General features: G+C 45.2%; 1 protein-coding gene across 2 annotated transcripts in view; it reads right to left on the reverse strand.

Annotated features, from left to right (window-relative positions):
• MID2 (midline 2) overlaps positions 1-20,183 on the reverse strand; it is a 199,342-nt gene that overhangs the window by 13,662 nt on the left and 165,497 nt on the right. For both annotated transcript variants that reach the window (XM_083424222.1, XM_083424223.1), the window contains exons 5-7: positions 15,151-15,299; positions 11,473-11,600; positions 7,422-7,565 (exon numbers count right to left, since the gene is read on the reverse strand). In XM_083424222.1, coding sequence (XP_083280348.1) covers positions 7,422-7,565; positions 11,473-11,600; positions 15,151-15,299 — 421 coding nt within the window. The remainder of the gene's footprint in view (positions 1-7,421; positions 7,566-11,472; positions 11,601-15,150; positions 15,300-20,183) is intronic.

A 20,183-nucleotide genomic window follows, 5' to 3' on the forward strand; every position in this document is an offset into this window, starting at 1 on the left:
TCTAACATCTGGTAACAGAGACAGAAAGCAATGGAGGAGGCAAGTGCAAGGACGGCTGGGAGTGCGCATCTTTTCAGTTGATTTAATCTCTTGCCTGGCAGGTTCAGAGGAGCCTGCAGGAGGGAGAGCGAAAGAAAAGAAGCAGCGGAGAGTGGCTCGTTTCATTATGCCATGGGAACTAAGCTCATTAAGGCCAAGCTGGCCCAGCCAAGAGGGCCCCTTGGTGGCCAAACGGGCTGGAGGTCACATCATTGGCAGCCTGTTGTCGTAACTCTTGCTTGAGAAGAAAACATGCAAGAGAGTTCTGGAGATGGATCAAAAAACATTCCAGGGAGGGTTTCCATGCCCTGCTTGGGAGGCTCCCAGAAACATCTGGCTGGCTACTTTTGGAAACAGGATGCTGGCCTGATCTAGCAGGACAGTGAAGCATCTATGAAAGTCGGCAGGGAGATAACAAAGCCAAGAAGAAGATAAAATGTGCAGGCTAAATGGAGGAAGTGGATTATCTGGCTCTGCCTACAACCTGAAGGGCCCTGGAAGAAGTGCAGCAATAGGAGATAACAGCTGTATTATTAACTGCCTGGGTCAGCAGACCCAGCAATACTAATTTCTTCCTTCCCATTGTAACTCTGGATCATGTAACCCACTGAGACCCAGAGGGTGATACAGCCATCAAGCAATGTATGCACCTAAAGGAATCCAAGATCTGGGTGAGTTCTTAGACAAAAAAAAAAAAAAAAGGACATGCACAAAACGTACAAGATTTTTAACTGCAAAATGGAAATTTCAATATGATTTTTAAAAGCCTGTTTGTTTGTTTGTTTGTTTGTTTGTTTGTTTGAAAAAAGCAACATCTGCATCAGTAGTAGAATCACAGAATCACAGAACTGTAGAGTTGGAAGGGACCCTGAGGATCATCTAGTCCAACCCCCTGCAATGCAGGAATATGCAGCTGGTCCATACAGGGATCGAACCTGCAACCTTGGTGTTATCAGCACCATGGTCTAACCAATCTTAGTGTTAGGCAGCAAAAGATCCAGTAGTAGTTTAATACTGATTTCCCTGTCAAAGGTTGAAATACTAATGATGTAGGTATCTTGAAAAGAGTGTGATTCTTCAATTCTATTTCCATTTATCTAGGATTAAGTCCCACTGCACTCAACGGGGCTTAGTAGACATGATGCATAGGGTTGAACTGTATCTCCCTCTGTCCTCCTGGGCACAAATGGATGAGTGCAGCGTCCTATGTAGAAGTGATGCTGCTCATACTTTCTCAAAGCAAAGGGATATGGGATAGACACGTGTTCACTTTTCAGCCTGGGTGCAAAATTGTTTTTATCTAATTCCCAGAGCCTGTATCTAATTCCTGGAGGCATGGCTGCGGGAACTGTACATAAGTGAAGTACTTTATTCCTTAAGTTAAAGGTAAAGGTAAAAGTACCCCTGACCATTAGGTCCAGTCGTGGGCGACTCTTGGGTTGCAGCGCTCATCTCACTCTATAGGCCGAGGGAGCCGGTGTACAGCTTCCGGGTCATGTGGCCAGCATGACTAAGCTGCTTCTGGCGAACCAGAGCAGTGCACGGAAACGCTGTTTACCTTCCCGCTGGAGTGGTACCTATTTATCTACTTGCACTTTGACGTGCTTTCATACTGCTAGGTGGGCAGGAGCAGGGACCGAACAATGGGAACTCACCCTGGCACGGGGATTCGAACCACCAACATTCCGATCGGCAAGCCCTAGGCTCTGTGGTTTACAGAGCGCCACCCATGTCCCATTCCTTAAATTAGGGTGGCATAAACACACATGCAGGGTGTTTGAAATGTTGCTGCAAATATAACCTGGGTTAATAATGAGAGGGTGTACAAGCTGGAAGAGTTCAGCCTTGGCAAGGAGACAAGCCTTAACCCAAAAGCAGGTAGTCCAAAGCTGTGTATTCAGATAACACAATGCTGGGCTCCAAAGCAGACTGGCAAACACTCCACTGTAGTCATGATCCAGAACTGCTATGTCCTATCTGGGAGGCAGCGCTTGTGTGGCAGAAAGGCCTACATGGAAAAGTGCTGCTTTTGTCTAACGCAACATTGCTCTGTATAAAAGAGGAAAGTATTTGTAGAGGGGCTTGATGTTTGCTAATGTGCACCCACACCTAGGAACTGTTGTTTGTTAAGGATGTTGGGAACTGTAGCTCTGGAAGGCTTTAAACTACAGTTCCTAGGATGGTTTTGTTTTGTTTGTTTGTTTGTTTGAGGAGGGATGTGCTTGAAATGTGATCTATATGTATGCTATGGGTATTAAAAGTTAATGGAGCTGCAACCCAATTATCGGAATGTTAACAGTTATATCAATTAAATTGCACAAATTTGCATGCTAATAGAAACAATATTTCTGAAGTATTTTCTTTGTTTTCAGGTGGTGTGCATGTACGCCATGCATTGCCTTACAGGAGGCAGTTGCTCTTGTCTTGCAACAGCTGAGAGCTTGCCTCTAAAGATGGCACTAGCTACTTCCAGTTTTTATAAGCACTTGCTTAAAACATTTTTCTAAAGCCTCTGCTACTTGATTAAATGGGAACACCTTTTCAGCCATTCCAAATGTTTTTTTAAAATTGATTAACCCAACTGGTAGGACACTGAAGTCCCTTGTTATATATTGGGTTTGAACTAGCTTTGCTGCTGGCTCTCTTGCAAAGATCGAGTAGTAAAACAAAATAAAGGGGCAGATGTCGAATTCTGTTAAGGGATCTGCTTTTTTTTAGTCAATTAGACTAGCTAATTAACAAACTGATAATTGTACACACCAGTGTGCCTGGAGTAAGCTTAGTGGCTCACAAAGGGGGTGGGGACAGATTCATTGCCTTTCCTACAGTACTGGCAGGGCAAGTCACAGCTTTAAGCGGAAACAAAGAACTTGGCTTGGCTTGTGCGTATATTTTCTGAAAATTTTCACCAAGACCTGCTGAGGTCCTCTTGGGGTTCTGCTGCAATATGACGTGAGATTTCTCAGAGGGTGAAGCTGGGTTCCACAACAGTACCACCATTTTTTATTTTGCTTTAGGCTAGGAATTTGAAACCTGGGGGCTTCCAGATGCTGTTGACTACATTCCCCACCATCCCTGGCCATAGGATAGGTGCACTAAGGGAGTTGTAATCCAACAACATCTGGAGGTTCACAGGTTCATTCCTGTTCTACAAGGCTGTGGGCTCAAGAGACCCAACGGGAAATTTCACACAGGTAAGTGAGTGGCAGAGAAAGACAGAGTGCTCTGTTTCTTCCAGAGAGGCACAAGTTCCCCATCCCTACACTAGGTCAGTCTTCCTCAACGTGGTGTCCTCCAGATGTTTTGGACTACAACTCCCATAAACCCTGACACCATGTCCAAGGGTCAGTTACAGATCATTCTCTGCGCCAGGCTGAGAAAAGCTACAGTGGCCAGAACCCTTAAAAAATACCCCTACAATTCCCAGGATTCTCCATGATGGTTAAAGGTATGAGAGTGCTTTCAATGGTGTGGATATGACCCGAGCTTCAGAACAGGATGGAAAATGGGTTTCCTGGCCTGACATGGTAGAAGGTGACTGTGGTCAAAATTTGGGGCTACAGAAGTAGAGCAAAGTCAGCTGATGAAACAGTCCTGTAAATGGAACCACTGGCCATACTTTTTGCATACCTGCCTTTCTGCCTCCCCAAATATAGGATACAGAGATCAAGACATGGAACCATAAGGTGCTAATTCCTTGCTCACAGGCTACACAGTATGTTAAGCAATGAGGCACTGGCAGCTGTCACTTGCAACCTCTTGTTAATCCCTTCCCTGCCAAACAAGGTTTCCGCAGGAGTAATTAGACAAGAGAGACGTTTTCTATAAGAATTGTGATGTGATTCAGGGAGAAAAAGTAAATCGATCCTTTTATTATTAGCTGACTGTAAATGCACCTCTAAATGGGCTGTAATGCATGCTTGCTAGTACAACTCCCTGAATGGCTGGTCTCCAGAGACTAGGTTTCATTACATGGAGTGATTCACTGGACCACCCACCACTGTGTACACGCAACAATTAAATTGGGTCATCAACCCTTCAAGAAGCAGAGTGAAGAGCAGAACTTCAGACTCTCCTCTTCTTCATCTTTTATTTTTCTGACTCCCTGATTTGTGCTCCCTGGAACCCTTATTGAAGCTTCTGCCAAACTGACACTTCCCCTCACTAACACACCCTCTCTGCTAAGGTTGCCTTGGGAGTGGCCAATCCTCAATGGAACAGAAGGTATGCAATCTTCCCACTGATGGAAAGAGAAAAAGGACAAGGAAAGTATAGAAGAGGGTCTGGTTCATTCCCACAAGTCCCAAGTACGATCTGTTCCCAAATACTGTAACCATTATTTCCTCGCACTGAATTGGTGTACTGCTCCACAATGTTATGTCTGCACCACAATGGCCACATGCACACCATACAATTAAAGCACACCCCACCCCCAAAGGGAATCCCCAAAACTGTAGTTTGCAAAGGGTGCTGGGAATCACGGGATTCTTTGGTGTATGCACAATGGATACCTAGTCAATGTTTCAGCGAGCCAGCCATGGATTACACACAAGCGTTCAGGGAAAAACGGTACAGACATTTCAAGAATGTGCCATTTCACAATGCAGATAGGAATTCACATGTTCAGACACTTATCCATCTTGAACCTCTCCCTGAATACAGGAACATAGCAGATCGGGGTGAGGCTTCAACCATGTGGTTTTCTCTACCTATATTCTAAAGCAATATATTCTTTTGAGGACGGCACTATATTAATTTCCTCCTGAACATCTGAACTGACTTTTTTTTAATAAAAAAAAAAAGTTTTTATTAAAGATTTTCTTGTATAACAAAGAAAGAAAAATACATATGGCGTCTTTTCATGTTATCTAAAGTGACTTTTAACTAGCAAATGAAAAGTCTGCTTGTTTGCTTAACTAAAAAGATTTTTAACTGATGAGAGATAGGCAAGGAAGGGGAGGGATAAAAGGGATATGCAATGATAGAGTTTGAAGCTGGCTGTTCTGTGGACATGTTTCATTACCGATAAACAACAACTGTCTTGGGAAATCAGCGTTCCTGCCCTCTCTCCATCACATCCTGTTAACCTGTGGCCGCTACACTTCTCTGCCCAGCAGTTTAACTCCATTACTTTCTTGATGGGCTATCTTGGAGACAAACTATTACAGACCAGAAATAAAGCAAGCTACTCAGAGATTTGCCTTTACAATATTAAGTTTAAATTCTCACGAACAGCACCATCTTCTTTCCACTCTGTAATCACAGTCATGCAATATTCTGGCCTTGCTAAGGGGCCGATTCACAATCAAATTGCTGTGCTGAGAGACTTGAGTTGAGTGCATAAGCCACTGAATGATGCCAGCTTCTCCAAGCACCAACTGAACTGTGTTTACCACAGCACCACTTTTCAGAAGCTCAGTGATGGTACAGAAGGCCCAGGTCAAACAGCAAGCCTCCAACAAACCCTTTTCCATGTGTCAAACTTTGCATGCACCCCCCTCAATCCACTTTCAACGTGCTGATATTGTTGGGTGAATTTCCTCTGGTTTACACAGCACAGAACGTAGTTAGAAAAAAATATATAGACAGCTCAATAAAGAATACCTCGTGTTTTTACTTTAGGTTTGCTTCAGATATTTATTCTAGTCATGCAGTTGCTCTGCGGGCTTTGCTCAGAATTGATATCTTGTATAAAGCAGGAGAGACATGGCTCAAAGCCAATTTTAACCATGGTAAGTAAAGATTCCCATAGGCAACCATGTTGAGCAGATAACCTTCAAGCAGATCCTGTCATCGGGACATTGAGGCTAAAGGTTTACTTGGTAGTCTTGCTAACACTCACCCTTATAGCCTGACCCAGGGCTTCCTCCGAGTTTATATACTCCAAATCTTTCAGTGTGTTTCCCCATCATCATCATCATCGCCACCACCAAAGGTTCACCCACACTTACTTTTTGCTCCATTTCTAGGCGCAGGTCTGGGTTTCCCAGGTCCACATCTAAGTGAGGTATGGTTTGTTGTTGTTGTTTTTTATCCCAGAACTTTCTCTGGGAAAACTTGTGTTTTACAACTGAATGAGAGCAAATGGAAATCAGGTTTTGAGCGGGTTGCTGTTGCTCCAATTCAGTGGCAAAACACAGCTTTCTTGCTCTAACTACTCAAACACAGCCGTGGAAAGCCTGGACCTTTGCCCAGGAAGTACAGAGCAAAGCTAAGTGTGGCTGAGCAGCAGGACCTGAACTACTTAGGGGTGGGGGAGATAATAATAATAATAATAATAATAATAATAATAATAATAATTTATTATTTGTACCCCGCCCATCTGGCTGGGTTTCCCCAGCCACTCTGGGCGGCTTCCAACAAAGATGAAAAATACACTAAAATGTCACATATTAAAAACTTCCCTGAACAGGGCTGCCTTCAGATGTCTTCTGAATGTCAGGTAGTTGTTTATCGCTTTGACATCTGATGGGAGGGCGTTCCACAGGGCGGGCGCCACTACCAAGAAGGCCCTCTGCCTGGTTCCCTGTAACTTGGCCTCTTGCAGTGAGGGAACCGCCAGAAGGCCCTCGGAGCTGGACCTCAGTGTCCGGGCAGAACGATGGAGGTGGAGACGCTCCTTCAGATATACTGGATCGAGGCCGTTTAGGGCTTTAAAGGTCAGCACCTTTAAAAGACTTTCCTACTTAAGATCCCTTGGGACGTCCTTTTTATTGTGCATTCATGATTATTTGTTTTCATGGTTGCATTGGGTCAGTTATACATGAAGCCACGTTTGATACTGTTCGTGCCTGCAAACGTTTTTGGGCTGCACATACAGTACTATTTCCAACTGGTGCATGCCACAGAGCCTCCTGCTGAAATCCTGACACACTTCATTCCACAAATGTTGTGGGGTTTTGAGGGGGGCGGGGTTATTTCTGTTGTATTACAGTTCAAGAGCCTCCTTCTAGATTATAATAATGTGGCAACACTGAGTAGTCACTTAAGAAAAAAATGTGGACATTCCAGTATAAATCCACCACTAATTTACTATTAGTCAATGGTACGTTGCAGAATATACCTACAGAAAAATTAGTCTGGAGGGGCCCTTAAAGAAAAGAGTCACACATATTCCATATACCCTTTCTCTCCTTAGGAATCCCCAGTCACTTACTGAATCTCTTACTGGACCTCTGTCATTTCAACAGCTGTTTGCTTCAGCAACAGCAGTCCTGACCTATCTCAGTTTTCTGAACTATAGCCTTGGTTGCTCTGGATCCAGAGGATTTGCAAAAGGTGTGAAAAGGTGAAAGTATAAAATACAGGAAAATACTGCAGGCCCATCTACAATGAGTTGAACTTCATGTCCAGGAAATAGATGCTAGCCAACAGCTACTTACTGATGAAGTTTGCCTGGCCAGTGAAGATGGTGTACTGAAGCTCATACGAGCTGACGCTGAACTCATCATCTGAGATCCAGTGGACAGTGATGGTGTCATGAGAGGCAGTGCAAAGCTCTTCACGAACCGATGGTGGGTTGGGTGCTGTGGGGGCAACAGTTGACATAAGAGGCAGAAAGTTAGCAGCTTCAGAGATGCCTTAAAGAAGTCATGTTAGCCACCAGAAAATATAAAAAGCACTAGAAATGGCGAAAAAAGGTTAGAAGTGATCCACTTAGATTAAGTATGTTATTTGAACAGCCCAGCACTGTGGAAATTGTAATCAATGAGTCAAAAGTCAGGTGAGCAGTTTACTCTTGCAGACTGAGTTCACGGAAGACTTATTCTGTCAGACTGCAACAGAAGCTAGTTTGGTATAGCACTGATTGGCTTGCAACCATTCCATAGCAACCCCCCCCCCCCCGCTCTGCAACTCTTTTAACATAACTTTTCCTTTTTAAAAAAAATAAAATGATGGACAAACATTTAACAAAATACATGGACTAAAATAAAATATAAGGGGTGTCCACAGGAAGTATATAGAGGTGGGGAGGAAAACAGAGGAGTAAACCATCATGATGGTGGGGGAAGAATGGGGCTGCCCTCTCAACAATTCTTCAGAAGGCTGCAGGTAGCTGGGAATTTTAAGTTCTCACAGGATGTCACTTTCATTCACAATGATAAAAAAGACTCATTTAAGCAATGCTGCTCTATGTAATTACATGCTCCTTTAATCAGTTAATTGACAGGCTCTTCAGCTTCTAAAGCTAGACATCTAATTTGCTTAAAGTTGTTTAACTGGCAGATTTCCAAACATATCATTTCCCCAAAGACCTTATCTTATGCCATTGTTACCTGTGATATGTGGGGATAACACAGGGCATTCAGACACCAGAGGAAAAAAATCCTAATGGCATCCTGTATGTCCTACTAGTTAAAAACAGAGCACAATGCCTTGGGAAGTTCTCCTGTGAAAGTGAAACGAACAAGAGCTATGCCAGAGTACCATCGAGCAGACCGGCTTGCAGCTCAGTGATCATGGCTGCATATTTAACATGCGGAAGGTCCCATATTCAAGCTTTGACATTTCCAGTTTTAAAAAACCCCAAAATCAGATAGCAGGTGCTATGAAAGACCCTCACCTGAAAACTTGGAAAGTTACTGTCAGCCAGAGGAGCAAATACTGCATAAGGTAGGCTAGGTATAATGTAAAACCTCTGATCCCAAAAGATTGTGTCCTTGCCTCAGCATTGTCTGAATTCCTTAATAAAGGGGTTGAAGAATTTGGGGCTTCCCATATGGATTACTGCAATGCATTTCATGTGGGGCTTCCCTTGCACGTGACCCAGGAGCTTCAATTAGTAAAGAATGTTGCAGCACAGTTGCTGAAGAGCAAGACCCTTTAATATCTGTGCTCAGAGACTTGCACTAGTTGCCTATTTGCTACTGAGCCAAGTTCTTGTTCTGCTGGCTTCCCAGCGAAGCGGGATGAGGGATGGGAGGGGCTCCGTAAGGGCTCCTTTCCGTTCCTCATCCCTCTTGCTCTGCTGGCTTCAGCGATAGCTGCACAGCTTGCTCTGGCTTTTCAGGGAGGTGGGAGAAGGGACGGAGGGCAGCCCGTCAGTCCCTTCTCCCACCTCCCAGAAAAGCCAGCAAGAGCCGCTCTATCTTTAAAGAGCTCCGCCGAGCAAGCGTGTCTGCGGCTCTTGCTGGCTTTTGTTTTCCTCCTCTAAAAAATAGGTGCATCTTATGGTCGGGTGCATCTTATAGAGTGAAAAATACGGTATATATAAAGTCCTTAATAGCTTGGGACCAGATCACTTGCTGGATTGCCTTACCCCATATATGCCACCTTGATCCCTTTGATCTGTGGAGCTGGCATTGTGAGAGGTGCCACATAATACTTGTCCTACAGCCTGTCAGTACAGCTGAAATCAGTATTTTAGCGTGGCAGCACCTACACATTGTAACTCCTTGCCTATTGTCATTAGACAGGCTTTATTTTCTGGCTTTCCCTGGGCAAGCAAGCTCTCTTAGCCACTTGCTTCCTTTCCCAACCCCTCTTTGGTGGATCTACTACTATCCATTTAACTCCAGATATTAACACACTGCTTAATTTTCTCTCTCTGCAGCTTCAGTCCACTGGGAAATTTCATCAGAATCAATCCGTGGCCCCTTGCATAATGCGACAGATGGCTGGGAGGGCCTCCTGTCCACGAAAGACAGAGAGATCACATATTAAGGCTGAAACAATGAAATTCGACTCAAGACATTTGGACATAATCAGGTTAATAAACTAATTAAAGCCAAGCTGTCCTGTCAAAACTTGTGTGTGAATGTCTCTCTCTGTGTGAATGTGTGTGTTTTAATAAAAGGAATTTTTAAAAACCCAGAATTTTTTAATTGAAACCCTGGGAACAAGTCAAATTCCTCTGCACTATGCCAATTTTTACATGCCCTGCTACAATAAACAATTGGATTTACAGACTGAGAGGCCTAAGGACTGTATAATTTCTCCTAAAAGATGCATGCTTCTAAGGGAGCCATAGAGAGGCTGCACTGACTGGCAGTGGCTCTTCAGTGTCTCAGGCAATGAGCCCTAGGAGATGTCTTTGACTGAATATGCGACATTCTGCATGCAAACAGGTGCTCTGTCAGTGAGCTATGGCCTTGGTCAATGTCCAACAGAATGAGGTGATATGGTAGACTGAGCACAGCCCCCCTCAGAGGCCCAGAGAGACCCGGGGCCACGTACAGTTTTGGAGGCCCCTGATCGTAATAAAAGCTTTTTTAAAAATGGCAGCACTTGAAAACAAAATAAGGCACCAAAACAAGACTAAATACTGTAAATGCTTACATAATCAGCTGATTGAGAAGACATGCTCATCACAATCTTGTGCAATTGGAAGTGACTTTTCAGATCAAAATTTAGAGACATTTTTAGCTCTTTGATACGACAAATTCTACATCAGTTTACAAAAAACATGTATGTTTTTTACCAAATTAAAATGTTTGTTTAAAGCATTTGCTCATATTTACAGTTCTAAGCTGAAAGAACACATCGTGTTTTAGCTTGATATGCATAAAAACAAGTTGCAAAACTTATTAAATCCCCCCACATTAAGAAGTGTTTAAATTTGAGGACCCCTTTGAGCTTGAAACCTAGGACAAATGACCCTCTTGTCCCCCTTGAGTTGGCCCAAACTCTACCATCTCAAGATGAAAGTGAGGAAAGCCCCATTTTTAAATGCTCCTATGCAGAAACCCAGCACAGCAAGAAGAGGACTTTGCTTATTTTCTACTTGCAGGAAGTATTACATGTAGGGAAGCATTCAAAAACACCATATGCCCACCCATCACCTCAAGTGGATGCAGGACCCTTGCATACATGGACCAGGTCCTGCAGGCCTGGATAATGAACTTTAGTGGCACCTGCTGTTTGGAGTAAACATAACCCACCTACTCCATTTCTTGGCTAACAAATATAGCAAAGGTGTGTGGCTATGAAGCTGCTGATGTTTCATACTCTGGCATCAGCTGCTTTTGCCTACCAGGGAAGAGCAGTTGCTCCACAGGTAAGCAAGCCTCCTCTGCTTACCAGAAACCTACTGCTACTACAGCTGCCATGAAGCAGAACAGAGTCTCCTCTTAAGGATGAGTCAAAAGACATTGTTAGCCAGCCCCTGGGACTCTCTTTCTCTCTCCATTTGTGCTTGAGTCTGGCGGAAGGGAATCTTGCCCCCTTCCACAGGATTTCAAAACAAGCAGAAGACGAGTCAGATAACACTGTGTTCTGCACTGGTGGAATAAGAGCCCCCGTGAAATGCCAACTGAGCTGTAACATTGGTATTACCCAAAAAGCATAAGAAACAAACGATAAGGAAGCCATATCCCACCCCCCAGCCCCCAAATTTTCACTGACGGGTTTACAAAGAAAGCAGGTCAAATTGGGAGCGGGAAAAAGTTTGGGGATGTGCGGAGGGTGAGCTGGGATTGCAGAATCGGCACAAACCTGTTAGATAATCCAGCCCCTCCAGCAGTTTCTTCTCTCTGGAAAAATCTAAAGCAAAGTTTTCAAAGGCATCATTTAAATTGATATCGGGTATCAAAACTTGAGAGGATGCTGTTGCCATGGCGACCCTGAAAGACAGAAGAGAGCATCAATATACATTAGGTGGTGTTTGTAACTCCCAGGCGGCACTTTGATTTTTGATTAAAGAGCTGAAAACAGCCTGGCAGTGATATAACCACCAGCAGGAAGAGGAGGGGAGGGGAGACGCTCAGGCTTCAAATGCAGGACCTCAATTGCCCGTGCAAGAGGCTGGTAGCTGGAAGATTGTGTAATGAGCTCCCCTCCCCAATTCCCAAATCCTTCCTTGATCTCCACAAGAGCCATATGCATCCCATTCGTTGGAGAGGTGGTAGAAATCAGAAGCCTTTGGAGGCTCAAATCCTCCAGATCAGTATCCATCACCTTTTCAGATCCTGGTACCACATTTAACTTCAATACTTCACTTTTAATATTTTTACCCTACCTCCTTTGTGCTTCTTCTTCTTCTCTCTCTCTCTACCACAATCTTTCCCACTGTTCCCCCATCTTTATGTCTCCCTTCCTCTCCTTCACTTAAAAACTTTATAAAAGAACATAAAAGAAGAGAGTGACCCTGGTGGAACTCATCTTAGAGCAGGTTATGACCCAGTTTATATAGGCATTTGGACTAGATGACTCTCAAAATTTATAGCAATGTCAAATACTTGTCATGTTCCCCTTCCCCGCCAAGCTCCCAATACATTAACCCTCACTATGGGATGTTTTGAATCCCTATATTTGAGTCCTAGCATTGAATACAGGGGGAGGGGCACCTGCCTTGCGTTCAAGGCAGGTGCCCCTCCCCCTGGCATTGCCAGTTAAAAAGGATCCTGAGTGCTGGCAAAGCATCTGCCTGGAGGCAGAGGAACCTACTACCAGTTAGAGTAGAATAACTTTTTCCAACTTGGTACCCTCTGATTTATTTATTTTTACTACAATGCCCATCATTTCTGAGCACTGGTCATGCTGGTTGGAGCTGATGGGAATTGGAGTCCAACAGCCTCTGGGGGGGTACCAGGCTAGGGAAGGCTGGAATAGATATTGCTGGATTTGATGGATCAGTGCTCTGGGCTTCACACATAGGCTCCATCTGTGCTGAACATTTAAAGCTGTATGTGCTGCTTTAAACAGTCATGGCTTCCCTTCAAAGTATCCTGGGAACTGTTGTTGGTTAAGGGTGCTGAAAACTGCTAGGAAGCCCCTATTCCCCACCGCAGAGCTACAATTCCCAGAGTTCCCTGGGAAGAGAGATTGATTGTTTAACTATTTGAGAACTGTAGCTCTGGGAGAGGAACAGGGGACTCCTGTCAACTCTCAGCATCCATAGCAGACTACACTTCCCAGATTTATTTTTATTCTTTTGTGGGGGAAGAAGCCATGACTGTTTAAAGTGTTTGATACTGCTTTAAATGTATAGTGCAGATGAGGCCGTATTTTACATCCAGGGCCTGGGATTGATTCAAGAGTGAACCATGTCTCAAACTAACCCATGCTTCAAAGAAGAACTGAAATCCAGTGGACTGCAAGAGTAGCCATCCCAAAATCTGTGAACATATGAAGTTAGAAGGAAAAGGAACTCTCAGAGCATTTACCTTCTCACAACATAGGATAACTAAAAATCACTCATATGTTCCAGGGGTGTAAGGCAGGGTTTCCCTGTTCCCTAACAGCCTCCCAGAAGGTGTTGAGCCCCTACAACCTTTTTGTTTTTAGATACTACCCAGCAACTACTGTGGCTTGCTCATGGGATGACAGTGAAGAGTCTGATCCTGTTTGGCAGCAATCAGCCTAGCATATTCGCACTAGCGCTTGCGGTCTCTTTCCCCGGCCTGATGGGGGGATGGCCCACTTCTGCATTCTCTCTGATCTCTTTGGCGTTTTGACGCTGCTGCAAAAGCAGCTCCCACTCCAAGCTGTTAATTTGGCCGAGCTGGAGGCGCTCTCGTGTACTTAAAGAAAGTTCACATTAAATCTGTAAATAATTGAAAGCAACAAAACCCAAAACTCCTCCTTCCCTTGTGTGATAGAGTCTGGGGGGAAAGGAGAAGAACTGAAAATAAACCGAAGTGCTTGAAAAGATTCAAGGTCATGTACAGACATCCGTGCAAAGGTGGATACCTGCCCAGAGGAGCCCGCTACTGCCACTGGAGGAAACTCTTGTTGCTATAGTAAGGATCACTATCACTAATGCCTGCCCTCTATGCAGCTGCCTCCCAATCCTTCTTCAGATTCAGTCCTTTATTTCTCTAGCAAACAGATGAAATCTGCCAGGGCCCCTGGGGGAGGTGGTCTCTGGTGGGTCTCCTCTGCTGTTATTGGGCCTGGGTGGGTCTTGTGGGACACTTAAAGGGTGGTTAGATGTAGCTGCCTGATGCTGCTGAGTTCTGGGCCACTGGGGGGCAGGGCAGGCAACCAGCGGTGAGTCCTGGCAGCTGCCCAAGGATGGCATGTGCTGATGCTGGTTCTGAATCCCTCTAAAGAACACCTGCAGCCGCAGCTGTCATCCCAAGACCATTGTGCTTTGAACCCTAAGAAAAGCTTTAGGCCCTGGGGCAGGCAGATGAAACACAAACATTGAGGCCGCCGTCACCCAAACAGCTGCTTTCAGTTTTAACGGATCTCGAGCATTGCTTTAATTCCTGTGACATTCTGTCTGAGGCACTGGGTCAAGGTGAGGAGACAGCAGGAGTATGGGATTCTCATTAAATCAACAATTAAATCCTGAATCAATTTGCAAATACCTGCCAGATTCTGCCGCTTCCACTCCCTCCATCTATGGTGGTTCCATCTACAGAAAAGGGGCTGTAGGCTCAGTGTTTGAGTGCATATTTTTCATGTAGAAGGTCCCGTGATCAACTCAGGTAGTGCTGAGAAAGACCCTTTCTTGAAACTCTAGACTAAGAGCAGCCAACATGGTGCCTGATCACAGGCTAAGTATCTTCAACCTTTCCAGACCCACTTTTAACACAAATGTCCACTTGGGGACCCATTTCTTAATCCTTTGCCATACATCTGTAGGGTGCTAGTGCTCCTGTTGTGACCCACCTTGCATCAGGCCGCAACCCACTAGTGCAGCGGTTCTCAACCTGTGGGTCCCCAGATGTTGTTGGACTACAACTCCCATCATCCCTGAGCTCTGGCCTTGCTAGCTAGGGGTGATGGGAATTGTAGTTTAACAACATCTGGGGACCCACAGGTTGAGAAAGGCTGCACTAGTGGGTCCCAACCCACCAGGGGAAGACCAGTATCATAGGCTAAGCCAGCTGAGACTGATGGGAGTTGTGGCTATATTTGATTTTTATTTTATTTATTAGATTTATATACTGCCCAAAAATCCCAGGGCGGTGTTCAATTCTAGCCTCGCCAGCTGGGACTGATGGGAACTGCATTCCAATAACATTTGCAGATCAATACATTGGTTATCCCTGCCCTAGGCACTGTGTACTGAGCTAGATAAATTAGCGGTCTGACTTGAGGTAAAGACTATTTCTATGTTCAACAAGAGGGACAAAGCTCACTGGTAGAGCATGTGGGCATTATTTTGTGGGCAAGCTAGGTCCGCATGCTGTCCCAGTCATTTTAAGGAGTAAAAGGCCATACCTCTCTGCCACGTTCTTTGCTGTCTGCAGGAACCGTGCGTGGTCATTCTCCTTCAGGATGTGGTCAGCCTGGTTGATGAGGACAGTCGACCGCTCCAGGCACTGCCGGCAATTGGCTACCTGCTGGGCCAGCTTTCTCAGCTTCATCACCTTGGAGAAATGGGCAGATGGGGAAAAAACAACAGGTTTTGCTGAAGCAACAACCGAAGCCTCATTAGTGCACAGGGAAGCAGGCAGGTGACATTCAAAGGCAGTGGCTTATATCACTGAAATACTGGCAAGCACATCAAAAGTAAAAACCATGGGGTGGGGAGAGAGAAATGAAGTGACCTCACAAGGGAGGTTGCAGAATGAACAAGCAGATGAAAAGAACTACCATGGGAAGAGGGGAAGTATTGTGGTATCCCCAGGCAAGGTCTTTCTCTGTGAGGAATTTAGGCCTTGGAGGCCCTACTGGAAAGAACAGCTCTTAAAGGCTCTGAGGATATCCGCATCTATATGCTTGGAATCAGAATAGGCCACCTCAGCCCCCTGCTGCTTGCTCAGTGTTCATCTCTCTAGCATCTTCAATGGCAAAGCAAGTCCATAGGACAAAAATTGTATAGGACACAGCTACTCCACCGCTGGAAATCAACAAGAAGAAATACATTAAAATGGTTGCTGTATAAAACTGGTTTCCTTTGCCCGTTTCATGCCAACCTTAAGGCCAAAGAAGACAAGGAACTATTCATGCACCTAAGAACCCCCACCCCACACTTGCTATTAACATTAAAAATAAAGCAGTTCAAGTGATTGCTAATTGTGTGAATGGTGCCACATCCTAGTCTGGGCTTCTGCCAGCCTGTTCAGACTGACTGACCTTCAAGTTTCATCCTTCCTTGGCTGCCTTAAGCTCAAGCAACGTAGTTGGATCTCTATCGTTTTGTCTCTCCCTTTTAGGCTGTGTCTTCTGTGTTAATTATTCATTATGCTCAATTAATTATGTACATGTGCCCAGAGGCAGCTGCACATGAAGTCCATTTCAAGGAAATATGGTTTAAAAAGAGAAAAGTTCTGGACACACACCTGCTGGAAAATAGCTACAGGTGCACATACACCACATGATTTTTTTTTTAAAAGTACTGACACTAGAAAGTGGACAAAGGTTGGACATGAGCTGCCCAGTCATGTCCCTGGGAGACAAACATGAGAATTCTCTTTCTGCCGCAAAAGAACTCTTCTCCCATTCATACAGCAGAGCCAGTGTGGCACATTGGTCAGAGGGCTGGGCTTGGAACAGTGGAGACACAGCTTCAAAATCACCCCTTGGTCATGAAGATTCCTGGGTGGCCTTGGGCCAGTCAATACTATCGCGTATGCCACTTTCAGCTCCTTGAAGGAAAAGCAGGATCTAAAACAGGTGGAGAAGCTATTTCAGCCCATGGTCTGCATTTCCTTATGCAAACTTTTCCAGTGTCCTCATATCAATGGTGGGCAGGACGAGAACTGCCCTACACCCTCCCTTTCTTACACACCCATGCCCCCTCCCCATTCAATTATTTCTCTTGCCCCCTTCTCTCAATAAACCCATCCTAATGCTGTCTATTTTTCAGACTGCAGTAGCAGCTGGACAGTCTGAATGCTGAAAAGGGATGCACTGCTTGACCCACACAGATAGCTTGTTCTGATTCCCTCCCCTGAATTATTTGGGTACTTCTGTGTGCTGTGCAGAGCCCAACCAAGCCCAAATGACAGCAGCTCTCAGCGCTCTTCCTTGTCAGCTTCTAAATCAGAGCTGGAGTAGCTGCCCTGGGGCAGCCTGTCAGTTTGAAGCCCTTCTCTGACAAGTGAAGGGAAGATGGCAGAGCCCCCACCGGTGATGGGCAGAAATGCTGCAGTATCTCTCCCTCCCATCCTCCCCGCCCCACCGTCTCTCTGGATGCCTGTCACTTCCATCAAGAAAGAGTATAATTAACCCCTACCCTGATGCCAGCCTCATCACCAGTAATCCATTCCAAGGATGCACTTCCGCTGCACTGATCCAGCCTTCTCTCCTACTTTTTTTGCAATCTCCTGTTCAGGAATTTACATTCAGGTACCCAACGTTTGCTAAAGCAAGAACGAACCGCCAACATTTCCAACTTCAGAAGAGTAAAGGGAAAGAAAGCGTGCTATATCCGATCCTTCCTCACCAGTCCTCAAGGGGCCCACCCTGTAACAAGAAATGCTGTCTACCTATTACAGCAGGTGGGGAACCTCTGACCCAAGGGTCAAATGTGGTGCTCCTGGCCTCTCTATCCAGCCCCTGGGGCTCTCTGCTGGTCACACTCCTTACACAGCCTCACTCTACACCCTCCAGGAGTGTTTTTGCTTGGCTGGAATGTGTCCTTGAACACTGATCATGCCTCATGCTTACCTGGATGGAAGTCTGAGAGTCTGAGAGGTATGTATGGGTGTGCATAGAAACCCGTGACTTTTGCATGGCTGGAATGTAGTCTGCTGTATAGAGGCAAGAAGCGCATCTATTGCCCTGCCTGCTTTTACTGCTGGTTCCAGACAATGGTCATGGGGGGAAACAACCCTCAGAACAGAAAAGGTTTCCCAGCCCTGAATTACAGAGAATAAAATCCTCAATGCAACAGTAGACCAATACATTTTTTAGGCTGAATAAGTATGTTACAAAGAAGTGAATAGACTTTAGAATTCACAAATTGTCCACCATCACATTGTGATAGTTTATTATCTAGCCTGAAAAAGAGTGCTGCTGAAATCAAAACTTGCTTAAGTGTTTGGCTCTGATAAAAGAACCAATGAGTGCTGTTTTTGGATTAGCTCTAAAAACAGAGATGGGGAAAATGTGGCCCTGCAGATGCTGCAGGAATACAATTCCCATCATTCTGACTATTGGCTATGCTGGGGCCTATTGCTTATGCAGAGGTAGCTGTTAGCGCACAAGTCATGGTTGGAGGCTCAATAAATCCAGTGGGTGGGGGCCAGGGAGCTAGAAAACCAACAACTGAAATGTCAAGAAACATTTAGTATGGGGAGAGGAAGAAATAATATAAGGGTGGGGGGGAATACATTAAACAATTGATTAAACACTAAAATCACAAACACCCAAAGAGTGCAGGCAACACATAAACTAAGAATCTTACACAGATGTAGAATTTAAGTGGGGAGACCTCAAAGCTGTGAACTTCTTCTAGGCAAAATAGCCCTGAAGCCAACAGACTCGGGTTCGACCTAGAAAAACTTCCAAATTACAGTTCAGGTTTTGTAAAGGTCTCATCTGGTTTGACTCTCTCTTCTCACACACATCAAAAGAATGGAGGTTGAACTATATCCAAACCAGGAATAAACCACCACCAAGACATGGAACCAGTGTTAAAAGACCTGCTACTGGGCTCCATTCAAGGTTCTTGTACCAGTGTACTAAGTCCTGAACAACTTAGACCAGGATATCTTAAGGGCTGTTGTAATTAAAACTGGGATATAAATTCTTTAAATAAATAGATTTGCTGATGATGATGATGATGGATGGGACCAAACCTTTGTTTTTATTGCATGGGTTCATCCCACAGTTTCAACTTCCAGTTCAAAACAGGGACCATACTGCCGGGGAATTCTAAGATGTGACTAAATAAATAAGCAAGTCTCACACGCTGCCTGAATCCTTCTCTTTCAGAGTGAAGGATGCATGGAAGCAGGCACAGGTTGTGCTGATAGCGGATGTGCTCTGGGATCGAGCTGTGTTCACACCAGATGACAAGTTTGATTTATGACTGATATTTCTGTCATTACTTTGGCCTGGGGTAACAGTGCTGCCCAGTAATAGCCCTGCCAAACTCAACTAGCAAGAATTTCATACATGCAGAGTCACTGGCTGTTAAGTCAGAGCTGTCTTGTTCGAGCTCTGAGATGGAATGAACGCTGGTGTCAAATGCACTGTGAATTCGTAACTGCATACTGCAACACCCCTGGAGGGTTACGGAGGAAGCAGCACAATGGCAGGCTCCCAAGAAAATGCTTGCTGGCCACAGGACTGTACGTCCTCCACCACCATCACCACTGCAATGCATTCCAGCTCAGCAACAGCACATGCAGTGATGGTTTTCTTCCTGGAAGAGCAATTCCTTTGCAGGAAGGAAGTTGCCGTATCAACGCCTGGCACCTCCAGTTTGAAAAAAGGACTGGAAGGAAGGTGATAGGGAGGACCTCTGCTGGACAGCTACTGTCAGTCACTGTAGGCAACCCTGGACTGGATGAACAAAATAGTCTAGTGTGGTATAAGGAGAAGACTGAATTTACAGGGAGCAGGGCTGTACTTAAAAGCTTGGGCTTTCCTTTCCTAGAATATGACCTATTATTATCCTGCAGCCATCCCAGCTTGAAGGTGCCTTTGCATTAGCAATTACCACTGGAACCACTACTGAACGTTGTCTCTGCTACAATAGGGTTCCAATGATTTTAGGGAGGGGTGCTTGAGGGTGTGCAGCTCCCCTTTCTGAGATGACAGGATGGGGAGGAAAAAACCAAAGCCTGCTAAGTGCAGAGGTGCAGAGCAATTAATGCCTTTCCCGTCTCCTTGCTGCCACGCTCTCCTCCTGCCAATCTTCCCCTGCTCACCTTCATTCATCATTACTGGAAATGTCAAAGCCGATGCCAAGCAGGAGCGAGAGGGAGTGAGAGAGACGCTCATTCTAGCTAGCAGCAGGCAGACCAGAACTTCAAATGGTTGTTTGCACAAGGAAATGACTCTCCTGCTGGGATTTAATGGGCTGATGGATGGTTCGTTTATGCCCAGACTCATCAAGAAAACGATCAGAAGGAAAGAAGGGGAAAAGGAGGGCTTCCAAAAAGCAGAGGCTGCAAACACCTGGCATGGTGAGGAGGTGAGTGGCAGAGTGCCCAGCTCTCCCTCCTCCTCAGAGTTGGGTTGCTGGGCAGGGAAGGCCCTGCAAGAAAGGCAACAGGGGCAGAAGCAAGAGTTTTTGCCTTGTCATTTCTGGAGCATCATAGGATTAAATGTTGGACATTGCAAAGTTCCATCTTCTA

This window comes from Podarcis tiliguerta, assembly GCF_965153285.1.
Source record: "Podarcis tiliguerta genome assembly, chromosome: Z".
In the NCBI taxonomy this organism is placed as follows: domain Eukaryota; kingdom Metazoa; phylum Chordata; class Lepidosauria; order Squamata; family Lacertidae; genus Podarcis; species Podarcis tiliguerta.